This window comes from Bos grunniens, chromosome 3 (assembly GCF_055505025.1).
Source record: "Bos grunniens cultivar Pamir isolate PY7600 chromosome 3, Bosgru_T2T1.0, whole genome shotgun sequence".
Classification (NCBI taxonomy): domain Eukaryota; kingdom Metazoa; phylum Chordata; class Mammalia; order Artiodactyla; family Bovidae; genus Bos; species Bos grunniens.
In genome coordinates, this window is record NC_141167.1 from 54,460,536 (window position 1) to 54,486,628 (window position 26,093).

Consider the following 26,093-nt stretch of genomic DNA (forward strand, 5'->3'; position numbering starts at 1 on the left):
TTTCTTACTAATTATGGATTTTAATACCTGGTATTCAAATTATTGGAGAAGACAATGGCACCCTACTCCAGTACTCTTGCCTGGAAAATCCCATGGATGGAGGAGCCTGGTCGGCTGCAGTCCATGGGGTCGCTGAGAGTCGGACACGACTGAGCGACTTCACTTTCACTTTTCACTTTCATGCACTGGAGAAGGAAATGGCAACCCACTCCAGTGTTCTTGCCTGGAGAATCCCAAGGACGGGGGAGCCTAGTGGGCTGCCAGACGTCTATGGGGTCGCACAGAGTTGGACACGACTGAAGCGACTTAGCAGCAGCAGCAGCAGCATTCAAATTATTAAACTCAAAGTATTAAAAAAATAAATAAATAAACTCAAAGTATTCAATAGTTTGATGCAATTTGTATCAGACTGAATACCTTTTGAAGAACTATACAAAGGCTTTCATAGGACATTTTAAAAAGAATGTGTCATTCTTTTTAATTCATAATTTTATAGCCTTCCAAATAATGTTTTTTTCCCCCTCTCTAAAGACTCCATGTTTCTTGTGGTAGTAAACTTGAAGATATTTCAGCTTGTTCTTAGTACCTGTTTTCCTAAATCCAAAGAATTATTGAGTTTTCCCTCTTAAATAGGAAGCTGAATGCAGTTGTATTGTGGTCAATATTATAAAAGTTACTTGATCACCTAGGAAATTACCCATTCTAAGAAATAATCCACTATAACCATCTAAAAAGTTCAAATTCTACTCTGGAATTGCAAATACATTGAAGTTTCAAATAACTGAGACAAGCTAGAATTTCAAATTCTTAACAAGCAACACACCTCAAATATAAGCAAACTGCCTATCAGTTAAGATAACTGATCATTTCACAATAACTTCAAAGGCACAGGACATGTCTTATCATATTTATTTCTAGTATCTAAATTATTAGTTTGTACAGAGAAAGTTGGATAATACCCTCTGATAAATAAGACAGAAACACATAGACCAGGACACACATTTTCTTTCAAGTCATTCAATTCAACAGACAACCCCAACCAAATTCTCATCATTCCATATGCTTTTTAAAGCCTACTGGCAAAACTCTAGATTGTAAAAATACATCTGAAGCCATATAAAACATTCTGATCATACCAAACTTGTAAGTCTGTTTTATAATACAATGACTTCCTATCTTTCGGTCTGGTGTTAAAAACTGAGCTTACTTTTTTACATGGCCATGTAGAAACATTATTTTACCAAGCACTTTAGTCAACCATTCCTGATCATGAGACACACCCTGTAACTCCCCACACCCTGCCATTATCTTTGCCCAATTCCTAAGTTTAGTGAACTATATGAATGATTATGTAGGTTATTCATTTTTTAAAGTTTAGATTTAAGTAAAAACAGGGAAATCATCACTAGCATTAACTTCATAAATTCATAATCTTTAAAGTCAAACTAATGGTATAAAAAAATTTGTATGAAAAGCATGCCAGATTTTTCTCTGACATTTTCAAACTGCAGAGCCTTGAAATTTCAACGATACCTCAACCAATGAGAAAACCATGGATCCCACAAAGAGCATGAGGTTTACTGTATGGTACATGTTTACAGGAAATAATTTTCTATGAGAAAGTTCACAAGGAGTAATTTAATCAGTCATGGGAAGACAGGAAAGATTTCACAGAGAATATGATATCTAAAACTGAGACAGCCTTCTCCCTTTGCAGACAGAGGAAAGAAGGTAACCAGGAAAATGGAAGTAATAGTGAAATAGAGCAGCCATTAGGCAAAGAAGACAGTGACATTCATTTAAGAAAGTGACCATTAATAACAAAGAAAGAAAGCTGACTCAACACTGGTGGGAGAGAACAGTATGGTGAAGAATAACTGAAGAAAAATGTGAGTACATTTTCCATACTAAATGAAAGACTCTACCAGTTAAGTAAAAAGATGATGTTGAACACTGAGTATGTGTGGAGGAAGCAATGGTTAAATTCAACTTCAGACATGTTCCACTGACTTATTGTGAAAAATGCAAATGTTATCTTATAAATGGTCCAAAGTTCAAGAATAATCTGACTGGAGATACAAATTTGGAAATCTATCAATATATAGATGGTAATTTCACAGCAATGAGAATGCTCAGAGAGAGGATACAAAATAAGAAGAAAGTAAACAACTAAACCTGAGCAGAGCCAAAAAGTAAGGGGAAGGGCAGAAAAAGAGAATTCAAAATCATACACATACACACACATGACAGACATATGTGAAACAATAACTAGAATTACAGAAATCAAATGTCAATTTTATAGACGAGAAAACTGACCACTATAGAAGTTAAAGACATTTACCCAGTTCCCTACTACCAGTTTAAAATGGTAATGGAAGGGGATTGGAGCACTCCTCAGATGGAGTTTAACCTCTCCAAATAATTTACAAATAAAAAAAGCTTTAAATACTGAAGATTTTAAAATTACATTACTTAACATTTTTAAAACACAAACATTGGGAATTCCCTGGCAGTCACATGGTTAAGACTCCATGTTTCCAGATCTCACATGCTATAGAGCACAGTCAAAAATAATATAAAATAAAAAATAATAAAAAAAATACAAATATCATCTGTCGGGTAGCTTTAAAAAAAAAACTCTAGTTATGACAGAAAATATTATATTTGCTGACTTTAACCTGACTCTTCACATTCATTTATGTTTTGAAGTTTATTAAGAAGATACTTTAGGTTCTGATTTCAATATTTTTTCACTCACACTTCCTACCCTCATTGCCAATAAGCTACTAGGATGACTCCTTCCCCCTAACTAAAGTTTAAACATAGCAAAATAATTTATGCTCTTATACATTCTGAGACTTATTATTTAAAATATGATCAAAACACTCTTAAAAATTAAGAGGAAGGATAACATGAGACATATGAAAAGTAGCAAAGAAAAAAAGAGTCGAGTCAAAGTTTTTCAACTTAATACAAATGATAAAAATTCAGTACCATGAAAAACAGATTTCTGCAAAATATTCTACATTTATTTTATTTCAGAAAAAAATATATGCAAGAAACTGGATTAAACTGATGGTCATAAAAAGGGCACCCTGGTTTTCTGAAAGTATTAGTCGCTCAGTTGTGTCCAACTCTTTGAGACCCCATGGACTGTAGCCCTCCAGGCTCCTCTGTCCATGGGATTTTCCAGGCAAGAATACTGGAGTGAGTTGCCATTGCCTTCTCCAGGGGATCTTCCCGACCTAGGGATCGACCCTAGTCTTCCAAATTGCAGGTAGATTCTTTAATGTCTGAGCCACCAGGGAAGCCCTGGTTTTCTGAAAATATAATACAAAAAGTTTGGTCCAGCAAAAAAAATCCGAAATGTCTAAAAAAAATAGTTAACTAAAATCCAGATACATTACATTATTCCTTAATTATTTACAGTTACCATTCTAAACCTAGTAAACAATGTCTCACATGTTCTTGGATGTCACTTTCTCTTCTACCCATTCTCCTGAGCTATATCGGAACCAGAAACCCACTTTTTTACTTCTGCTTCACCCATAACAACACCTCATCAACACAACTAAAAACACTGTCAAGTTTCTTTTACCTTCATTCTTCAAATTGTTATTATTCCAATTTCTCTCACATAAACTTCTTAGAAAAAGTTACTTAAACTAATCAATTATATAGCTAAAAACTAGCCCTCACTGTCAAAGGAGCATCAACAAAAAATAATTTTCAGGGACTTGTCCAGTGGTTAAGAATCTGCTTTGCAATGCAGGAGACATGAGTTTTATCCCTGGTCAGAGAACTAAGATCCAACATGCCACAGGGCAACTAAGCCCACATGTCAGAAGATCCTGTGTGCCACAAGACCCAATGTTACCAAATAAATTAAATACATAAATAAATTTTTAATTTCTAAATGGTCAAACTGTAGGCTTGGGGTGAGTGTCATAAAGATACCTAATGCATGTGATGTGCTCTGCTTAGTCATTCGGTCATGTCTGACTCAGAGAAGGCAATGGGACTCCACTCCGTATTCCTGCCTGGAAAATCCCATGGATGGAGGAGCCTGGTGGGCTACAGTCTATGGGGTCGCAAAGAGTCGGACACGGCTGATCGACTTCACTTTCACTTTTCACCTTCACGCATTGGAGAAGGAAATGGCAACCCATTCCAGTGTTCTTTCCTGGAGAATCCCAGGGACAGTGGAGCCTGGTGGGCTGCCGTCTATGGGATGGCACAGAGTCGGACACAACTGAAGCAACTTAGCAGCAGCAGCAGTAGCAGCATGTCTGACTCTTTGCAACCCCATGGACTGTCGCCCTCCAGGCTCCTCTGTCCACGGAATTCTCCTGGCAAGAATACTGAAGTCGGTTGCCATTTCCTTCTCTGGGGGATCTTCCCAACCCAGGGATCGAACCCAGGTCTCCTGCACTGCAGGCAGATTCTTTACCATCTGAGCCACTAGGGAAGGACCTTACGCGTATTAAAATTAAATCAGAGACTTTAAGGGCAGAGTAGCTAACACTGAATACCCTTCTGTTATACATAACTAGAAAACTGGAGAAAACATAGAAATAATTAGACAATGGGCAATAGGCAGTGCAGAATCATGGCCTGTGAGAGAGGGCAAACAAATGAGCTAATTCAAAGCCCTAGGATCACACTCACTTTCTACATGGAGGCATCATGGAACAAGAAGGGATCTTGATGAGCAAAAAGATAAGAAAACACAGTTTGGGCAAGCTAAGGCAACTGGAATTTGTGTGACAGAGCACCAAAGAAGTAGCAAAAGAGAAAAAGATGGAACACAGAAACCTAGAGTCTTTGGTTGAACATAAGGCTGCTCATATAAAACTATGATATTCCATAGGACCAAGCAAAAAGTAACTACCAATGTTTTCACAAGGCTAGAGTCAGATAGGGTTTCAACTACCCAGAGTAAAGACCTTTTGAAAATGAGACACCAGGAAGGCCATGCCATAGAAGTGAGGCTAAACTTGATCTTGAGCATACGCTACCCTGAACTTCCCCCTAACAGAGCTAAAAGCATAAAAGCCTATTAAGATCAATCTTATCATCAAGAAAATTAACTGCCTGTCAGATCAAATTTCAATACTTTGTAAAGAAAGAGAACAAAATCCAGACCCTCAAAACAATACAATATTACTAGACACATGAAAACAAATATTACTAGACACATGAAAATAAAATCATAACACACTACAGAGAATTCTATCTACTGAGAGAACCCTGAACAGATTATTCAATCTCTTCTAACCACCTGACAAATTTCCTCTCATTAAAATCAGAAACTGAAGAGACAAGTAGAAGCAACTTTCCATCATAATGAAAAGGAAATGTGGTAGATAGATTCCACTAAAGAAAGAGGGAGGTATTGATGTTTGACGGAAAGCAACAAAATTCTGTAAAGCAATTATCCTTCTATTAAAAAATAAGTTAATTTTTTTAAAAAAAGAAAGAGGGAGGAGTGAGGAAGAGAAATAGAAAGGTCGCAAAACAGATCTTCCCACTTATTACTGTACGTTATAATACCTGATGACAAACCACAGATACAGTATACATGGTATAGGCTACTAATATGCAAAAAAAACACATTTTCAGTCTACTATAAAAATCACAAAAATAAAGCTCCTGCAACTAAAAGCTAAGATTCAATTAGTTTCAAATAAATGATAATTACTTTAGATGGGTTTCATTACTATTGATTGGAGAAGGCAATGGCACCCCACTCCAGTACTCTTCTTGGAAAATCCCATGGACGGAGGAGCCTGGTGGGCTGCAATCCATGGGGTCGCTAAGAGTCAGACACAACTGAGTGACTTCACTTTCACTTTTTACTTTCACGCATTGGAGAAGGAAATGGCAACCCACTCCAGTGTTCTTGCCTGGAGAATCCCAGGGACGGGGGAGCCTGGTGGGCTGCCGTCTATGGGACCGCATAGAGTCGGACACGACTGAAGTGACTTAGCATAGCGTAGCACTACTATTGATTACTGTCATATACAAAGAAACAACTATTATTTATTCAAATTTTGGATACCTGGTAACCTACATAGGACACAGCCTCCAAATCAGAGGAAGCAAACAAGAAAATACACAATTTAAAAAAAAAATTCATTTTTTTTAATGAATTTGCTCATTCAAATGCTAATGCTTATTTGCTCATTCAAAAAGAAACTGCTTAGTCTCTCTGTTAACAATCATGAGACAGTTCTGATAAGCTTGGTTATTCTTATTTCCAAGTTTAAGAAAGCTAAAAACAGCCAAAATGAATGGAAGGCTGAGCTACCAGAGGAAAGTACCATCACAGCACAAATGATTAATGAAAGTCAACAAAAATTTAAAAAAGAAGAAAAGCATAAGAAGCCAGCGAAATTAGAAAAGAACAATGAAAAGAAGCCATGTTATAAAAACATTAAAAAGCATAGAAGCCGAAATCATTTAACCTAAGTGAAAACAGACATTCCGGCAGTGATGCCAGAAAAAGTATTACCACATAACCTCCGTTAGCAAAGATGACCCTAAATCAAAAAGAACAGATTAAATAATATTTGAGTACAAATATACTTGAATTATAGACACGTAACATTTTAGATACCATTGACATTAGTTGAAATAAAAGATGTTGATATTCAAAGGAAAAGACAAAGAATTCACTGAATATTTGGCTAGTCAATGGCTTACTCCACTTACAACCAAAATAATTTATACTTAGGACAGTTATTTTCCTTCTCCCATCAATCTTTGTGTCAAACTACTGGCCCATTTTGGCTCTTATAGTTCATAGCCTTTTCTCACGAGTTTTCCCTAGTAACTTTTGACTTACACCTAATTGCATTCTAAACCACCCGCCACAAAATTTTTGCAAATTATCCAAATCCTCTATGTAAAGTCAAATTGCAGCTGTTGTTTTATTTCCCCAGTAGCTGGTAGCTATCCTTCACAGACACACTAACAAAACGTTCTTCAAAACAATGAACATGAAAGCATTTCATTCAATAAACAGGTTACTTACCTATAAAGCTGATTCTCTGACAAGTAAAACCAAATAATTATGACTGTAATTATGGAGCTTAAATTTAGGCTAACGAATTCTGAAAACTGAGTATCCAAGATCTGTTCCATGAGCATTCTCAACCTAGAAACCCCCAAAGTCCATGGTATAAATCCTTATTAGATGAGGAAACCAAGTGTAGTTCAGACTATCAATTGAAAGACTGAAGTTCTAACCTGATTTCTCCCTAGAATTCATCATATTTTAAGTAAATAACCTAAAAACTTTAACTATGAGTTAGGAAATAGAGACTGTATTCTGCCACCTATGCTGTCTACTTCCAAGTTGTGGCTGTCAAATGAGAAACTAGACGGAATTACTTTACAAAATATGAAACACAATACAAATGTAAAATTATTTTATGCAGAGCAGGATAACAACTCTAGTGCTTTCTAAGCAAAATCCATCCCTGTTCTTGGGAGTTTTCTGGCCCTTCAAGAGAAATTACTGTGACTAACAATAAAACTAATGTCAAAGAAAGTAGTGAATCTAGAAGAACTCATGAGGATTTTCCTATGTAGCTTCTGAAGCTGATGAAATATCAATTGATTCTTCATAAGCACTGTGCAACAGAAGGACATATCATAATTATTTAGTACATTAATGTTTTTAGAGAATCAAGGTTGAAACTGTAATTCTTGCAATATTAATATAATTTAAAAATAAGATTCTTACCTGAAGACTACATGAGCAATACTTAGAAGAGCAAAAACTGTTTTACTCTTACACTTTAATTATCTAGAAACTTAAAAATCAGTATAAACATTAGCAATATTATCAGTAAGCTAAATCTTTTCTAAGACCTCAAAAATCTAGGAACCGTAAATCTGATTTTTTATCTTCTGTTCATAAAAGCATACATGAAGCTAACCAAGGCCCTTCAAATACAATTTTACTTAAGTATTCTTATATTGATACAATGAGAATTGAGAGGCAACTGACCAAATCACATTATCATTTGAAAATTTATTTTCCAGTGAATAGAAGGAAAGCTCTGAACATTAAAGCCCAGGACCATTTGAAACTATCACAACACTGTTAATCACTATACTCCAATATAAAATAAAAAGCTTAAAAAATAAAATAAAGGCCAGGACCTAAAAGTTTATATATCTACTCTCCATAGAACCAGAATTTCAAAATTTAGAGGTCAGTTTCAGTGCTTCTGATTCAAAATCAGCAAAAGATCAATTCCCCAAAAGGGCAATCCAAAGGTAAGCACATGATCTCAGTCTTGTTATTTAGGCCAAAAGGGGATCATTAGGTATTATCTTGGAGAAGGCAATGGCACCCCACTCCAGTGTTCTTGCCTGGAAAATCCCACAGACAGAGGAGCCTGGTAGGCTGCAGTCCATGGGGTCGCTGAGAGTCGGACACGACTGAGCGACTTCACTTTCACTTTTCACTTTCATGCACTGGAGAAGGAAATGGCAACCCACTCCAGTGTTCTTGCCTGGAGGATCCCAGGGATGGGGGAGCCTGGTGGGCTGCCGTCTATGGGGTCGCACAGAGTCAGACACGACTGAATCGACTCAGCAGTAGGTATTATCTGCCACTTTAACAGACTCTATCAACCTTGAAGATGAGAGTGTCTTGAGATAAAGTACATGTCTTTTTGATCTTCTAACCCCTAATCTTTAAGACATATTCTAGTAAAATAATCCACAGCTGGAATCTTGCCAGAGAAGAAAATACTTTAGCCCCTTGCTCACAGTGGAGTTCTCCATTTGAAAAAATAAATATATAAAAGCACCTAGGGGCTTATGTGCTGGAGAAGAGGGATGGCATCTAGACAGGAAACAGGGCAAGCACCCAAAATATCTGCATTTATGGCCTAATTGCCATGCTGCTGCTGCTAAGTCGCTACAGTCCTGTCTGACTCTGTGCAATCCCATAGACGGCAGGCCACCAGGCTCCCCCGTCCCTGGGATTTTCCAGGCAAGAACACTGGAGTGGGTTGCCATTTCCTTCTCCAATGCATGAAAGTAAAAAGTGAAAGTGAAGTCGCTCAGTCGTGTCCGACTCTTAGCAACCCCATGGACTGCAGCCTACCAGGCTCCTCCGTCCATGGGATTTTCCAGGCAAGAGTACTGGAGTGGGGTGCCATCGCCTTCTCCGAATTGCCATGAAGAGGGTCTAAATCTAGGACTTAGACACATAATACCTTTTCAAACATTTACAGGTGACTAATGACCCTATATGTGATATCCTTGCAAACAAGATAAATTATAGGATGAATACTGCTGCTGCTGATGCTAAATCGCTTCAGTCGTGTCCGACTCTGTGCGACCCCACAGACGGCAGCCCACCAGGCTCCCCGGTCCCTGGGATTCTCCAGGCCAGAGCACTGGAGTGGGGTGCCATTGCCTTCTCCAATGCATGAAAGTGAAAAGTGAAAGTGAAGTCGATCAATAGTGTCCAACTCTTAGCGACCTCATGGACTGCAGCACTGATGAATGCTAGAAGGTTGTTAATCAGTGAATGTTAATTCAGAAAACTGCAACTTGAATAAATAAGAGTTATGGCCTCCTGGCTCCAGACAAAGAACTACATCGCACTCAGTGTCTTCTATTCATAATATATTTTCTAAACTGGCTATCAGGAAGTACTCACTCCCTACCAGTGAAGTCTGCATGTGCAGGAGGACAGTAACCCATCTATTCCAAGTGTCTTTTTTTTTTTTTCTTTCCCCAAAGTACCTTTTAACAACACTTTCCAACCACCAGAAATTTACTTGAGAATTAAAAGCATTAGACAGGTATCGTGATGCTATTTTTAACAATGACAATTTGGATAAAAAGAGTCAAAACCAAAATATTTAATCTAACCAACTCTTGATTCTAGATAAAAAGCATAGGAACAGGGATTTTAATGAAAGAGATTACATATGATATGATCAAGCATCGCCTCCCAATTTTCCTTAGATTATCTTTAACCAAGATGTTAATCTAGATGCTCCCTCTCCATCTCACTTCTCCTGATTTGCTTCCTTTGGGGGAAAAAAGTTAAAACTAAAGTGTCAAGAGGTGCTATTTTCAAAAGATCTGGGAAAAGGCAAAAAAGCTAGAAGGAATGATTTATTTTTGCCTAAAATCAACCAACAAGGCACTAATTTAACTTGAGAACACTGTCCTAGTAAAGCAACTATCCTCCAAATTCCAAAGGACTCTATATCCTAAGCAACCCATGAAACCATATTGCTCTCATTTTCACAGGTTTAAGAATATGCACCTCACTCTTCAAATATTATGGCCACTATCTTTAGATAATTGTTTTTATAGGAACATCATTCTTCAGAATCACTAGAAGAGCATGTACTAAAAAAGTAACAATGTTTCAGTGGGAAAATACTTTCCATGTTAATAACCAGCTAAACCTTAATAAGAGAGTAACTTTTTTTAGCAAAGAAACAATAAAAAGCAAAAAATAGAATTAATAGGTATCATTTTGTAAATATGCATACTTCCTGAGTTCTTGGTATTTGGACAAGACATATACTCTGTTTCCTAGTGCCTGCAGAAAAACAGCTCTACTTTTGAAACTGATACATGTGTACTAATGGTAAGAATTCAACTCATCTCAAATTGAAAAAAAATTCACTTAATGAATTGTTTTTTCACCTCACAATAGGCTTCAAACATTTTAAATACATGAAAATGCTAAGAGTTCCACAAAATAAGTAAAATGCTCAAAATGATCTATTAAACACAGTATTAAAATGCTATTTATAAAGAAAACAGAAGGAAATTTTCAGAAAAGAGATCTATGCTAAAAGACTACCATGTTATCAAAAACGAATCTAAACTATTTATAAGGCATGGTAAAAGATTATTATATTCTACAAGCAGGATTTGATACTTTCATCCAATATATAGCAGACTCTGACAACTGTCAGAACAAAAATATTAAAAAAGGTTCCTCAAATAAGTACTTTACACAGTCTAGGTAATCTGGTTGTGATAATAATCCAAAAGCCTATTCTGTAGAAGTAAAACTGATTAACTCATATATAAGTCTGTCTTTTACTGCTGCTGATCATATTTATGATAAACACTTTTGTTAACAGTTCCTTTCCTGATTTAGACAAAGGTAGCTCCAATTCTTTTGGGTTACTACCCAGAATACTGTATAGAAAATCTAAGCAAAACTGTGATAAATCTGGACAGTGAATTCTTCATTTTAAAAAGTACCTTTATGACAAAGTTGAGAACAAACAGTATTTTAAGATAGTCTCCCTATAATTTAGAATTAGGAAAAACCTTTCTCAAACGCTTTATGTAAACTATAGTGTAGACTGACTCTTGCTAGTAAGACAATTACAACATACAATTAGCTGTCACAGTACTAATAGTAATACTTCTCTACATCACAAAAGTCAATGATGATGCATAAAGCACATTTTTTAAATCAAAAGTTTTAACTGGAATTATAAGTAACTAAGATAAATGTAGATTTGTAGCCTGTCAGATTTCCCTTATTTGGATGATGTCTATTCTACATTCTATGGAAGGCATATACAATTCATAACGCTCTATAACTATAAATCAAAGTATACTGGGATAACTAAAGAGGTTTCCAGTTTATAAATTAACTAAAATGATAAAAAACTTATTAAAAAGTAAAACACCATCAATCATGTTTCCACATGTCTAACTGAGAAAAGTGTGAAATCTCAAACCTGGAAAATTACATCGCCATTGAGAAGACTACTAATAAAGCTGGATTTTAAAAAAGCTCTTTTTTTTTGAAGATTTTTTAAGAGTTGAGAATATTATTGTGTGAAACCCAAAATTTCAGTTAAAAGCATTAATTTTAGTTATAATAAAAATGCTACAGACATTTATGAATAGATACTGGAAACTTAGGGATTAATAAACAAAGCAGAATTCATGGTTACCATATTTACACATACTCTTTGTTGTGTTTCAGTGCCACATGATCTGATTCAAAGTAATAAACATCAGGATCATCATCTTCCTCTTCTGTAATGTGCGGATTGGCACTCTCTTTGGCAGATGGCAAATGTCCAGCATTGAGTCTTGCCTCTGAGGATGGCTTACTTAGTCCTTCACTCCCATAATTTTCAGAGTCACAACATATGCCTTTTTCACTGTGAGAAACTTCACCAGGATTTGTGAGAGACTCACTTATATTATCACTAACAGTTGCATTTGTTTCACTGGGATTGAGATTATTCTCCTCAAATTGTCCATTTTCTCTGCAAGGAGAATTGTTTTTAGTGGGACTACCTCTGGTAGGGGCTGCCCTCCGTGGTGAAGTTCTCAGAGTATACCGATGTTCTTGAGGTTCTGATAAAGACATCATTTGAGTCGAAACACAGTCTAGAACAGAAGGTGGTTCTGGTTCTCCGGAGACTGGCATACTCTCAAGACTCGTGTCCAGGGCATTATTGGTGCTCTCATTACACTGCTCCTTTGAGGCACTGCTATCTCCCACCACATCTACTTCCTCCTCAGAATCCCTTAAAGATGAATGAATTTCAGCAAAGGGGCCTGTAGCTGGCTCAGTAGTCAGCTGATTAACACGTTCCACCGGCAGGCAGGCAGTTACTACTTTGTGGTCCTCCAACTTGACCTGCACTTGTGAATCTGTGCAAGGCACGTTATGGTTTATATAACCATCTTCCTTCCTACTATCAAGGAACATTGAAGCGTGGGTATCCGAATCCCCATTTTCAGCTACTGATTTCTCCTGCAACACATAGGAACCAGTGCTATTTTGTTTAGTGTTCCCGTCAGGCTGACAGTCATCACAGTTTATAACAGCTGAATCACTGTCATCAACACCATTGACAGCCAAATAGCCTGTGATTTCTTCAACTACTGTAGAATCAAGTGGCCCTTCCTCACTTACATTCACCTTTTTAATTTCCCTTTTCTCACAATCATCCAGTATAAGACATCGACAAGCTCGTTTAGTCCCTTGAAAATCTGCATCATTGTCCACTACTGTACTCCTCTGTTCTACTGACTCCTTGTCTGATTTTATAGGTGAATCTTCTTCTGAACTGTTTGGTGCTTCAGATCTAAGGCAACGCTTAATTCTTTTTAAAACTGGTGAAACAGGTTCTGTTTGCCTTCTCTCACAATTTTCTACAGCCTGCCTTTCTATGTTATCTTTTTCTGAAGAAGGAAGTCCTCTTTTCCTAGGGCTTACCCATGACTCTCGAGCACTCTGCTGTTTTATATCAGTAGTTCTTCCATTATTATTTCCTTTCTGAATTTGCACAGGCTCTGGTCTCTTCTTTGGTGATCTTGATCGTACTTGAGAATGAGAAGAGATTTCTTCAGGATGAGCAATGCTACGATTCCTTAAAGTTCTACCACAAAAAGATTCATCCAAGCCGTTTAACCCCACTGTTGATCTTGTAACACGAGTAGATCGGGAAGCAGCCATACTATGGCAAGTCCCTACAATACGGTCATCATGATCCACTCATTGGGAAACCTTCAAAAACGTAAACAAAATAATGAGAAAAAGGTAATAGTTAATATCCTAAAACAAAAGTATAAAACTATAACTTTTTAATCCAGGTATAGCCAATATTAATAAATAATGTGATATAATTTATTTTATTAACATTTCCCAAAGTGTTAATAATAGCTAACAGTTATAAGGCACTTATATGTTTCAGGGATCTCTATGCTTTAAATACATTAACTCACTTAAGTCTAACAGCAATTAGAATAAGTACTTATTGGGACTTCCCTGGTGATCCAGGGACTAAGACTCTGCACTCCTAAAGCAGGGGGCCCAGGTTCGATCCCTGGTCAGGGAACTAGATCCCACATGCAACTAAGACCTGGTAGAGCCAAAGAAAGAAAGAAAAAGTACTTATTATCACTCCTATTTCATGTGTAAGGAGACTGAAGCATATATACAGTGTAAGTAATACGTCTAAAACCACGCAGCTAATAAGCTCTTAACCTTTCTTGCTGTGTGTATGTTTCTCAGATATTCAGGGGCAAAAGGCCCAAAAAGATCTCTCTCAAAGACAGGACTGCATCTTGGTTATTAAAATAATAATCTCAAATTTATATAACAGCTATCACATAAACTAACCCAATTACTTCTCATGCTTTCTCAAAACATTTCTGGGAGGTAAAAAGACAGGCTCTGCTCTAATTCACTCTTACTAAAACGAGTTTCAGGTCAAATCTTTTGATAACAAACTACATGGTATCTAAAAAATTTGGATTGCAGTAAAATTTTCTGTAACTAAGCAGATGGATAGAAATCATAACCCTAGGTTGTACTGTATACCTGCTAAGAGCAATATAGAGCAAAGTCAAGACACCCTAGTCTCTAGAAGTACAACTACAAATTAGAAGTGAAAGGAAGTATTCTAAAGAGGACAGAAGAAAAAGGGAAAGAAGCACACCCGCCAAACATACACTACATTTAAGAAATCAAGAATACACATATAACCCCATTTTTTCCTTCTTTGAACTCTTGAGTATATGTGTATGTCACAGTATTAACACATGTTGACGATATGAGCAGGTTCATGTGGATGTTCTGCTATTTCTATTGATATAATACAAATGAGCAGGAAATAGAATACTGCCCTATTTTATCCATCTCGATAACCTGAGTGATTTAATGATTATTTTCCAACGTTCTCCCAACAAGCAGAATAAAGGAGCTATTAAGAATCCAAGTCTCCATTTTTCTGCACCTCTTCTGTTTTAGCCTTCAAAACATACTTTGTCACTTTACTGCCTAACTTCGAATGGAGTGCAGGATGGACAGAGAAAGAAGCCAGTAATGGCTGTAGGACATAGCTGCCCAGGACCCTCTTCCCTCCTCCCTTTTGCCGGCCTTCCCACAGGCTCACTCTCCTTTAACTCTCCAAATGCCATTCTACCCCCTCTCCCCACAAATCAAATACAGTCTCTCCTTTGCCTTATCTTAGAAGTATAACAGAAAGGTTATTAGGAACTACAGAAGATATAGCAACATGCTACCACATACAAAAAAAAAAAAAAGAAACTGTCTTCTTGTTCCTGCCTGCTGATAAAGTGAAAAAGTATCCTGTAAAATATGTAAGTTGGTTGGATTTAGTTTTGTTTCAGAGTATGGTATACGTCTAAATTTTTAATTAACAATTTTTTCTAATCTTGTAAGACTAGATTACAAGATTACAAGATGACTCAAAAAATTGGACCTAAGATTAAAGCATGAAAATTTGTTCTAGAGAATTCCATAGCAATCATGTGAACAATAAACATGGAACATCAATCAGAACTTTATGTTTTTTAAAGCAAATTTCTACTGTTTTGGGACTCATTTAGTCAGACCTCATGTATAATTCTCTTTAGTTAAAATCTTGTTATTAAGATTACAGTCTCTCTTTATTCACAGGTAATAAACATTGAATGATCCATAAATATCTATTTTTAATTACATATAATTTAAGTTAAACTTCAAATGATGTTTCAAAAGAACACAAACTAAAAAATATTAAAATCAATGCATTTGATCCATGTACCTAAATCTGAAGCTTTCAAATTTGAAGACTATAGATTTTTAAATATTCGATACCTGTGTAAATATAACAAAGAAAACATAATACTTTAATTTCACTAACTTTATTTATAAAATCTAATGCAAGTATCTTTAATGCAAATTTGATTATATTCACGATTTATGGTTCAAAAATAATATTGGCAATAGTAATATTTTATAAACACACACAAAAAAACTGTTCATCTTTATTTTTTAAAATATGGATGCCAATCAAGGGCATACAAAACTTCAAATGATTCTGTAACAGGCATTCCTAGTCCTTTTCTTTCCACACCAATCCAAATTGAAAGCAAAATTTCTGCCTTATCATTATCAATGAAACAATTCCATTATTAATAGTAAAGAAAACTACTAACAAATATATATATATATCATTATAAAAGACCAACTATGATGATAATCAGGGCCTATTTTATTTCTTCACCATTCCAGTAATCAAAATACTTACAAACATGAAATATTAGAACTGTTTTCATTTCTTTTGTTCCCTCAAAATCTTTTTATTCCATTCACAACTAAAATGAAGTGCAAGTTTTAGAGTTCTCAAACCTTATGCTATTGGGCCACATTTAAAGCAAAACTGCTTTGTGACATGAACACTTGGGCTACTTCAAACTCTTGCAACTCAGAGTGTTGACCTAAACACCTGAAACTAACACAACACTGTAAATGAACTATAATCTAATAAAATGTTTTTTAAAATATAGAGTATTTTGTACATAATTTGGTGATTCATATTTACTGTCCTTAAAGTAAGTGGCCTGAGAACTAGCACCATGGGCATCTACCGGAAGCTTGTTAGAAATGCAGAATATCTGGCCCTGCCCTAGACCTTTTGATTAACCAGATTCCCAGGTGATTAAATGTCTGTTAGGTTAAGATGCACTGCCTTAGACCACTGCATCAGACAGAAGTCTATTAAAATATACCAAGTTTCAAACTAAATTAGGCCATTTATCCTTTAGTTCTTTATCTGATTCTAATAAAAACTTAATAAAACCATGATCACTTTGGCTAAGGAAGCACTAAATAGAGGATTATAAAAATCTCTTGCATGAAATTAACATATTGCATATACTTAAGACATTAAGTTGATTAAAATTCTGAAGATTAGAGTGAAATGAAATTTTAACATTCTTCCCTCTAATGATTTTTTCTTCTGTGTTAATCTTTTTCTTCATTATCTTTTCTATTTTTGAATAAGAATTTATAAAGACACGTATTTTCTATAGTTACCTGATAAACTTGAGTGCAAAATTCAACTACTAAATAGAGATTAATAATGCTCTGATTATCTCAACCAAGTCTCAATATTGTTTTGCTATGCACTGCAAAGTATTATAGACTAAACCAGTTGTCTTCCTCATTTTAGCTACATAACACAAGAGTTACTAAAAAAATTCAGTGAAGAGGTTTGGAGTACAAAATATTTCTGCCAAAAATTAAACTGCTAAAGGAAAAGAAACTCATTTACAAAGTATCTCAGAAAATACCCCTGTTAGTTAACCAAATAGTTGACATGGTGAAAACATTAGCCAGTATCCAAGTGGAACTGGAAATTTAATCACTCTAGTTTTAGAATTGAGGGAATCTGTTGGTTAAAAGATTCATAAAGACAAAATCCAATCTAGCAACTAGAATCAAGTTTTTCCTGTATTACCCACAAACTGACGAATATGGCATTTTCTACAATAGAGGGAAGAGAATATAATCAATTACTGGGATTCTTCTCTTCCCCACCCTCATAAGTTTTCATCCTATTGCAGGACATACCTGAAAAGGACAGTCAATTAAATTTTAGCCTGTCCATTCACATTAAGTCCCAAATCCTGCCTACAATTTCACATATCTTACCCATTTGTTTACTGTTGAACTATCCTCTCCCAAATTTGAATCTAATTATAGAACCTAATTATAGGATTCTCAAATCTAATTATGGGATTCTGAAACACTCTGAAATAGTATCAGCTTTGTTTCAGATAATAAATTTCCAGCCCCTGTGATCATATCTGTGTAACTGCTTCAATAAGAACTGAAAGGAAACTAAAATGCTCCACCTAATGAAACACTACTGCAGCTATCACCTTTACTTAAGAGAAAGAAATCAAAAGCACTACCTATAAGCTTTTGTTCCACTATAATTACTGAAGTAGAACAGTTTTTTTTGGGAACTGAGGGACTGGCACTCCTTCATTAACATCAATATTCTAGCTGATGGTTATTTAGTTTTATTAACTGAACAATTTTTAGGAAACTGGTCATGATATCACGTAGACAAACCAAAGTGAAAGGTTAAAAGAGCAAAAGCAATAGGAAGTGTCACTAAAGATTCTTTTTCTATTTGTCTAGAACAGGAATAGGAACTGTTTAATAATGGTGTAGGAACTATCCTTGTCATACAATTCTCTTAAGACAAATTTCTTCAGTTGAACAATTACACCATTATCTACAATGTCAAAAGTATCTATAAGGTTGAAAGAAGGAGAGTGAGACCTGGGGATGCAGCTATGCAATTCAACTTAAGGTTCTTAATATTAGTCTCTTTGAAGCCTGGGAACTCTATTACACACTATCTTGACCTCCTGTTTAAAGGGATCTCTTCTTGCTTCCCCTTTCAGAGAAATAGAGAGAAAGAGATAGGCAGACAAATACAGATAGACAGAGGTGAATGCATATACACTTAAAAAGGTAAGTGGGGAGAAAGAGAAGTCAAGGAATCACATACTGCCCAATACCTCAAGTACTGAAAGGTATAATGCTTTAGAGATTCTAATGTACTTCGAGTCATTTCATGTATCCCTTGTTGGGAAAATATTTCATTCCTACCCAATTCCCTATAGCTCCACATTCCTACGAACAGCTACCCAGACTGCACAATTTTCCACACACCAAAGGAAGTATATAAAAATAACAAGTCTCCTCTCCTTAAATACAAGCAAACAAACAAACTATAGTTGTCTTCACTACTGCAAAACTAAATAACTTACCTGTACAACCAAAGATCTATCATTGTGGAAATATTATCTCTTTTCCTTATATCCTGAAGGAGTTGAAGCTATGATCTAGAATAGAGCTTAAGCATCAGGGTTTCAGACTCTCAGCTTCAGCCATGGAGAATACTAGAACTTCCTAAATTCCTTTCTTTAAAATAAAATAATAAAAAAAAAAAAGAATTAAAGAAGCAAATTAACTTATGCTAACAGATTTCAGTAACACTTTGGTAATTCTCATTAACTTTGTAGCCTTAGAAATAACAAGAAACTGGAAAAGGATTTTTAGAAACTAATAAAAACAAATCAAAAAGTTTGAAATATACTAAATCTTTACAACTCAATATTATTTTGAGTCAAAATGTGACTCAGTTCTTTTCTAGAGTCTAAGGCAATATTGTTCTGAGATGACCCAAAGACTGCCCTTTATAAAATTTCTCATACAGAATTTATAATCTCTTACTCTTATTCTAGAGGCCTTCCCAAAGTTTGGCCTTCGAGTATTTAAAACTGAGGACTGAACAACAAAAATAATTTAGGTTACGTACAACAAAGAATCAACCGAATCTTCTATATATACATGATAATTGTAATGAAGTGTTACAGGACTTTACAAAGGGAAATTTTTTATAAAGGGAAATTTCTATTATTTTTGGCATATGGATTTTCAACAAAAACAATAAGGATTTTCTGGCTCTGGTACCCAATAGACTAGGTATTTTAATTAGCCTAATTACAATGCATTTCTTGGACAATCTGATTAATTTTAATTTTACTTTATAATAATGTATTACGATATCCTTTTCAGAGAAGCTGGCCAAATGGGTTATGATGAGTGCGCATTTGAAAATAAGGAGGAACACCACGAAAAAGACTGGCAAGGTTTATGATGGGAACTGTCACTTTACTATAAACATAAAACTAGATATTCTAAAAGTGACAGTATTTTTGGTAAAGTATTGTAATTTGAAAATATAAAAAAAAATTTAAGTTTTAAAAATAAAAAACTGATGCAATTATCAAGCTTTGTAAACTATCAATAGATAGCAAAAATAAATAATAGCACAGTTTCGGTCAGTAAGACTGGAACAAGGCTAATATTTAATATCTCTAGATGCAACCTCTCCCAGATATGCCTTGCAAATTCTTGAAAAGCACAAGGTAGGAAAATTGTCTAAATAAAATTATTTAATGCTACATTAAAGAATGTTCTAAATTAACATGAGGGTACACAGTAAAAAATGGGCCTATAAAAAAGTAACACTTGACTTGAAACTTCACTCTTCTTATAACACATTCCAACTGCCAACTCTTTTGTACTCAACCCTGAAATCCTTTCACAAACATGGTAACGCATTGCATTGTATGGTGTGTGGTGATGGTAGCAATCAACAGAACCAAAGAAGATCCACCCTTTAGGATGTGTCTCTGAGTATTCCCTAGCACGCCCATTTCAGTACTCTTTCAAGTTCCAACCAGTCAGGTTACTATCCTATTTGGATAGGGATTGCTGTAGAAACATCATCCATTATATTTGCCAGGCAAGGAGATCTGCAACTGTTATTTTCAGAAAACTGATACTTACAGCTGAGTCCGACCAGTATTAAGATAAACAGGGTCATGCAAATGGTTAGACAGATTAGGCTTCTGAAAAACCTGATACACTGAAAAAGAAATTACTTCAGTCACTTACTTGTGCTAACTAAAGCGCACTTGGCCTTAAGATTACATTTTTTTCTTACCTTTCTTTTAAGTGTTTCACCTAGTGTTTGATTTCCAAGCGTCTGCATTTATCTGTCATCACTGTTAATGTCCATTTTACATTGAGACTTCAGGTATTAATTATTTATATGGTTGAACTAGCACAACTTGATATCTGTGAAGGAAAACCACAATATAGTCACTATGGGTGTGTTATTATTTGCAGATTTGTGGATAAAACTGACAGTATTTCTAAACACACAGCACATTGCATTTTTAAATAAATTTCACAAATAATTCCTTTTATTTCACTATAAAATGTTACTTTAACAGACTAAAAGGATTTCTTAATTCTTTTATAAATTCTTCTCACAGTGCCCACATAAAATATTTCAAAATTTCATTCTACATTAAAATTTGTATCAGTTTTAGAACTTAGATTCCTTTTCTGACTACCAATATAAATATGCCTCACTTGCCACAAGTCTGCAATTTCTCAGATATTAATAGAAAAGTACTTTTTTGTGTTTTATGATAATATTGGAGAATAAATCTAGAAAACTTAAGAATGCAGTAAAAAAGATCATGACTTTCCCCTAAACATGACTTTAAAACATTTGTTTTCTTTTAAGCTAATATTTTTGTATTGGTTAGATTATCCCTCTGTGACTAATTTGTTCCTGTTATTTTGACTATAAATAGGAAATAAATGTGACAGAATAAGTGAAGAAATAAATCAACATGTAGCTGTGCAAATGTTCCTTACATGTAAGCTTCCTAAAAATATATCCTTGGTTACAGGTTGCAAGTGAGAAACATATCAAAGTGCTTACAATGATAATGAAAAGCATTATATAAAACTTTAAGTCATTTCTACCCATTTACTAGTGAAAAAATAAGCTTAAAAATGTCATATATGTCACAGAATTTATCAGTGGCATTCTAAAATGATTCAACATAGTTTACCATTCCAAATTCCTGTATAATAAAAAGTAAAAATCTACACAGAAAATGCAGATGGTCTATTTTGTGTATAAAATTTGTTACTGGAGATGTTCACTAAAATACCGTAGAAAACTGTAAAATAAAATACACAATGTCAATTATATCTCAACTTTTTTAATTGGAGAAACAGAATAATAGAGTAGATAGTGATTAAGAAATACTAATATCTATCCTCAAACACTTCATTTCGATTCCATTTGTTTTCTTTTTTGTTTTGTTTTGTTTTGTTTTTAACTGCACAGTATGGCTTGTGGGATCCTAGTTCCCCAACCAGGGATCAACCAGAGTTCCCCTGCAGTGAAAGCATAGAGTCCTAACCACTGGACCACCAGAGAATTCCCTCATTTGTTTTCAAATGTTAAGAAACACATTAGGTAATGTCACAAAAAAATTTAATACACATCTAAGTATTCCTAAATTTAAAAGTTGATATAAATGCTCTTGTAAAAATGAGTTAAACTAGTCAAAACTCTTCTTACATTCCTTAAACTACACAGCAGTCTTCATTTCATTCACTAAGCATTTCAAATTTAAGATTCTACACAAAACTATATGCTTTTGGAGCAGGTAAACTATTAAGAATTGTGACAAGCTACCATAATTTTAAATTTTATATTATTTAAATATAGTAACTTGCTCCAGAAGTTTAAAAAGGTTAGCTATTCTGTCCTTTTAAAGCACACAAAATAGAAAACAAACCATTTAAATCCCATTCCTAAGGCCTTATTTATGCCTTTCCACAGAGCTTTGCTTGTGTTCACGTACTAACAAAATTCATTGACTATTCAAGAATTCCAAAACCAATTCCAAAAACCAATCCTGACTGAAAAGAATTACTTTTCCTACTATTTGCAGTCTAACACTAGTACTACTGTGTTAAACAGATTACAGGATCTCAGATTCACAGCACATGTGAAATCACTTCAAAAGACTACAAAAAAAATCTCACTAGAAAACGTATCAGTTCTACTGACACAGCAAAGTTATATGCTACACACTTACTATAAAAGTAAAACTGTACAATCTAGGCTAAATGCAATCTAAATTATAATATATATATATATATTTTTACTTTTCTAAGACCTTTGGGAAAAAACTCAGAACAAAGGTTACAACACAGACATTTGACATCCAATTCCTCAGTTATAATCGAAAATATTAAACACACACACTACACTTTAAATTATTTTAAAAGAAAACAGAGAGAGGCAGTCAAAGCTGGTTATAAAAAGCATGAAGATAATGGTCAAAGACATAAATACTTTTCCTAAACAATTAAGTGTATCATCGTTACTTGCTACAGAGAGTTGAAGTGAATTTTCACTTGGTACGAAGTATGATCAGGAAGATGACAACATCCTGGCTCCCTAAGTTGTTTAGAACCAGAGGTTCAATGTGTTGGATGCCTCCTACAGGTTTCAGAGATAAGCATATTTCACAGGCAACATAAAGGACATAGAAAGAGCATCAGATTTGGTGGAAGGAGACACAAATATGATTCTCTACCCACCATCAATCTAACTCTTTGATCATGAGAAAACCACACTGCCCTTTTGCATTTCGTCTATAAAATAGGAGACGTAACACCTGCCCACTACACTTCAGGGTTACTGTGAAGTTCAGTAAGTTTATGCCTCCAAAGTACTGTAGAATGCTGGTTTTTGAACTTTTTTATACTGCTTTCCAAACTTTAGATTCAGCAGTTCTGGACATGGCAAGCGTAAATATTTTTAATTAACTACTTTAGGTCATTCCAGTGCAGCGGTTCCCCCAAAGATGAGGCTCACACTTTGAAAAAAATTCCATCACTTTCTTCTGAAGAAACTTTAATGCTACAAAAAGCATTACCCTAGGGATTTAATGCAAATTTCTAAACCTCCTTAGAATTTCAGATTCAATGAAGTTGGGGCAGGGCACAGAGTCCTCATTTTTATCACACTCACTGCAGGTGATTGAGCTCAGGACCCACACTTCTACAAACCCTAAAGCAGATTATTCCCCTTGTACATTTCTCAAATCTAATTTCACTAAATTTCAAATTTCCCCATCTCTAGTGTCATGAAGTTATGACCAACCTAGACAGCATATTAAAAAGCAGAGACATTATTACTTTGTCAACAAAGGTCCATCTAGTCAAGGCTATGGTTTTTCCTGTGGTCATGTATGGATGTGACAGTTGGACTGTGAAGAAAGCTGAGTGCCAAAGAATTGATGCTTTTGAACTGTGGTGCTGGAGAAGACTCTTGAGAGTCTGTTGGACTGCAAGGAGATCCAACCAGTCCATCCTAAAGGAGATCAGTCCTGGGTGTTCACTGGAAGGACTGATGTTGAAGCTGAAACTCCAATACTTTGGCCACCTGATGTGAAGAACTGACTCATTTGAAAAGACCCTGATGCTGGGAAAGACTGAGGGCAGGAGGAGAAGGAGACAACACAGTATGAGATGGTTGGATGGCATCACTGACTCAATGGACATGGGTCTGGGTAAACTCCAGGAGTTGGTGACGGACAGGGAGTCCTGGCGTGCTGCGGTTCATGGGGTCACAAAGAGTCAGACACGACTGAGCAACTGAACTGAACTGAGTGTTATGAAGGGCATGACCAATATTAGACCTTCATCATTTCCTACTTCAACTAATCCACCTGACTTGTAATTGGTTCCTTTAAGTCTTGCTCCTTACAAATTCATGGTCTACAGAGAAGTCTAAGGTGCACATTTCTGTCACTCTCTTGTCTAAAACCCTTTCAAGGGACTTCAACTTCTGGCCAAGACAGAGTAACAGAGATGAGAGGTACGTTCCTATTCAAAACAACTGAAAATCTGGGCAAACTGTACAAAAATGTTTTTCAGACACTTGAAACCAGACAACACAGAACAGTGATCAACGGAAGAGAAGAAACAAATAAAGCAAAGCCTTTAATAGCCCCAGCTTCCTGACTGAGTTTCCAGACTGCAGAGCGAGGAGGGTGATCTCAGGCAAACCAGTCTCCCAGTGTTAAGACAAAGCATGGAATCTGGGGAGACTCAGGTAGCTAAGGTTTCCAGAACACTTGTACCAGAGAGAAAGGAGCATCAAAGAGAGCAAGACCTCAGAAGATCTACAGAGATCCTCCTCAAGTTTTGAGCTGACCACTCATAAGTATATGCAGTATATCCAAGGCCTGGAAAATCACTCCTACCCACAGCCAGGGGTATACCAGGAAATGTGCAAAAACCAAGGACAGCTAGTGGTTTATAGTTCCTGGTTCACAGGGTTTCCAGTGCCTCTGGTGTGAATATTCCTACCCATGGCCAATTTCAAGCTATCAAGCAATATTACTGAGTGCAAAGATGAGAAGAGATACATAGCAGCACATTAAACACTACATAGTGTTTCTACAATAATGATACAATAGATATAAATTACCACCAAAGCACAAAAATAGTAATAAGCAATAATATAATTGGGGTCTTCCCTGATGATTGGTCCAGTGGTTATGAATCTGCCTGCAGGACTTCCCTGCTGGTCCAGCGGCTAAGACTCCAGGCTCCCAATTCAGGGGCCCCAAGTTCAACCCCTGGTCAGGGAACTAGATCCCACATGCTGCAACTAAGACCTGGTGCAGTCAAATGAAGAATTAAATAAATATTTAACAACAAAAAAAAGAATCTGCCTGCCAATGCAGGCAATGCAGTTTCAACCCCTGCTCCAGAGAGACCCCACATGCCGCTGGGCAACTAAGCCCGTGCCACATGCTCTAGAGCCTGCCAGCCGCAATTACTGAAGCCGGAGGGCCTAGAGCCCACAACAAGAGAAGCCACCACTATGAAGAGCAGCACCCACTCACCACAACTAGAGAACACCTGAGCACAGCAAGAAAGATCCGGCACAACCAAAAATTAATAACTTGTTTTTTAAAAAAAAGGAGAACAGAGAAAAATGACAATAAGATTGAAAGGAGACTAGTCCCTGGAACTGACACAAGACAGTGAAGTTTATCTTTGTACTGAAAGAAACTGTCTAGTGAAATAAAGATGACTTCTAACTATAAACGTTGAAAGATGTCATCACCAACAGAAATAGACTATAAGAAACGTTAAAAAGAAATTCTTCAGACAGAAGAAAAACCATACTGGTTGGAACTCTGGATCTAACCAAACAAATGAAAAGCACCAGGACTGGAAAATCAGGGTAAATATAAAAGACTTTTTCCCCTTAGTTGTGATATCTCTTTAAAAGAAAATTGACTATTTAAAACAAAAACAACATTAATATACTGTGAAGTTTATAACATACACAGAAGTGAAAGATAATACTAGCACAACAATTAGGAAGAGGGAAATACAATGACGTAAGGTTCTTACACTACATGTGAAGTGGTATAATTTCAAGACACCCTGTAATAAGTCAAATCCTAAAAGGAATCACTGTTTAAAATTGACATTTAATAAGCCAACAACAGAAATAAAATAAAACATAAAAAAGAAAAAAATACTGAGTTCAAAAGAAGGCAGGATAGAGAGAAAAGTGAACAAAAATACATATATATGAAAAATTTTTAACAACAGCAAGGTAGTATATTTAAACAACTATACATACGTACATATGTATATATGTATATATATGTAGTAAATGGCCTAAAAACAGTTATTTGGAAAAAGTTTCTTGGAAAGAATAACAATAAATTTTTAAAGATTCAAGTAATAAAAATTGTGACCATGATAGAATTAAGTCAGAAATCAACATTAAAAGAATTGTCTCAAAATCCCCAAATACCTCAAAATAATAGCA

At 35.5% G+C, this 26,093-nt stretch overlaps 1 protein-coding gene across 33 annotated transcripts in view; it reads right to left on the reverse strand.

Moving 5' to 3' along the window:
• ZZZ3 (zinc finger ZZ-type containing 3) overlaps nt 1-26,093 on the reverse strand; it is a 123,953-nt gene that overhangs the window by 54,777 nt on the left and 43,083 nt on the right. For 11 of the 33 annotated variants that reach the window (XR_015160290.1, XR_015160288.1, XR_015160289.1 and 8 more), the window contains 3 exons: nt 20,358-20,491; nt 18,613-18,766; nt 11,988-13,543 (listed from right to left, as the gene is read on the reverse strand). Coding sequence is in view for 25 of the 33 variants with exons in the window: in XM_086390660.1 (XP_086246786.1) it covers nt 11,988-13,492 (1,505 nt within the window). In the remaining 8 variants the exon portion in view is untranslated. Of the gene's footprint in view, nt 1-11,972; nt 13,544-18,612; nt 18,767-20,200; nt 20,280-20,357; nt 20,492-26,093 lie in introns of all 33 variants that reach the window. The other 22 variants (XM_086390662.1, XM_086390655.1, XM_086390659.1 and 19 more) reach the window with 5 other exon arrangements.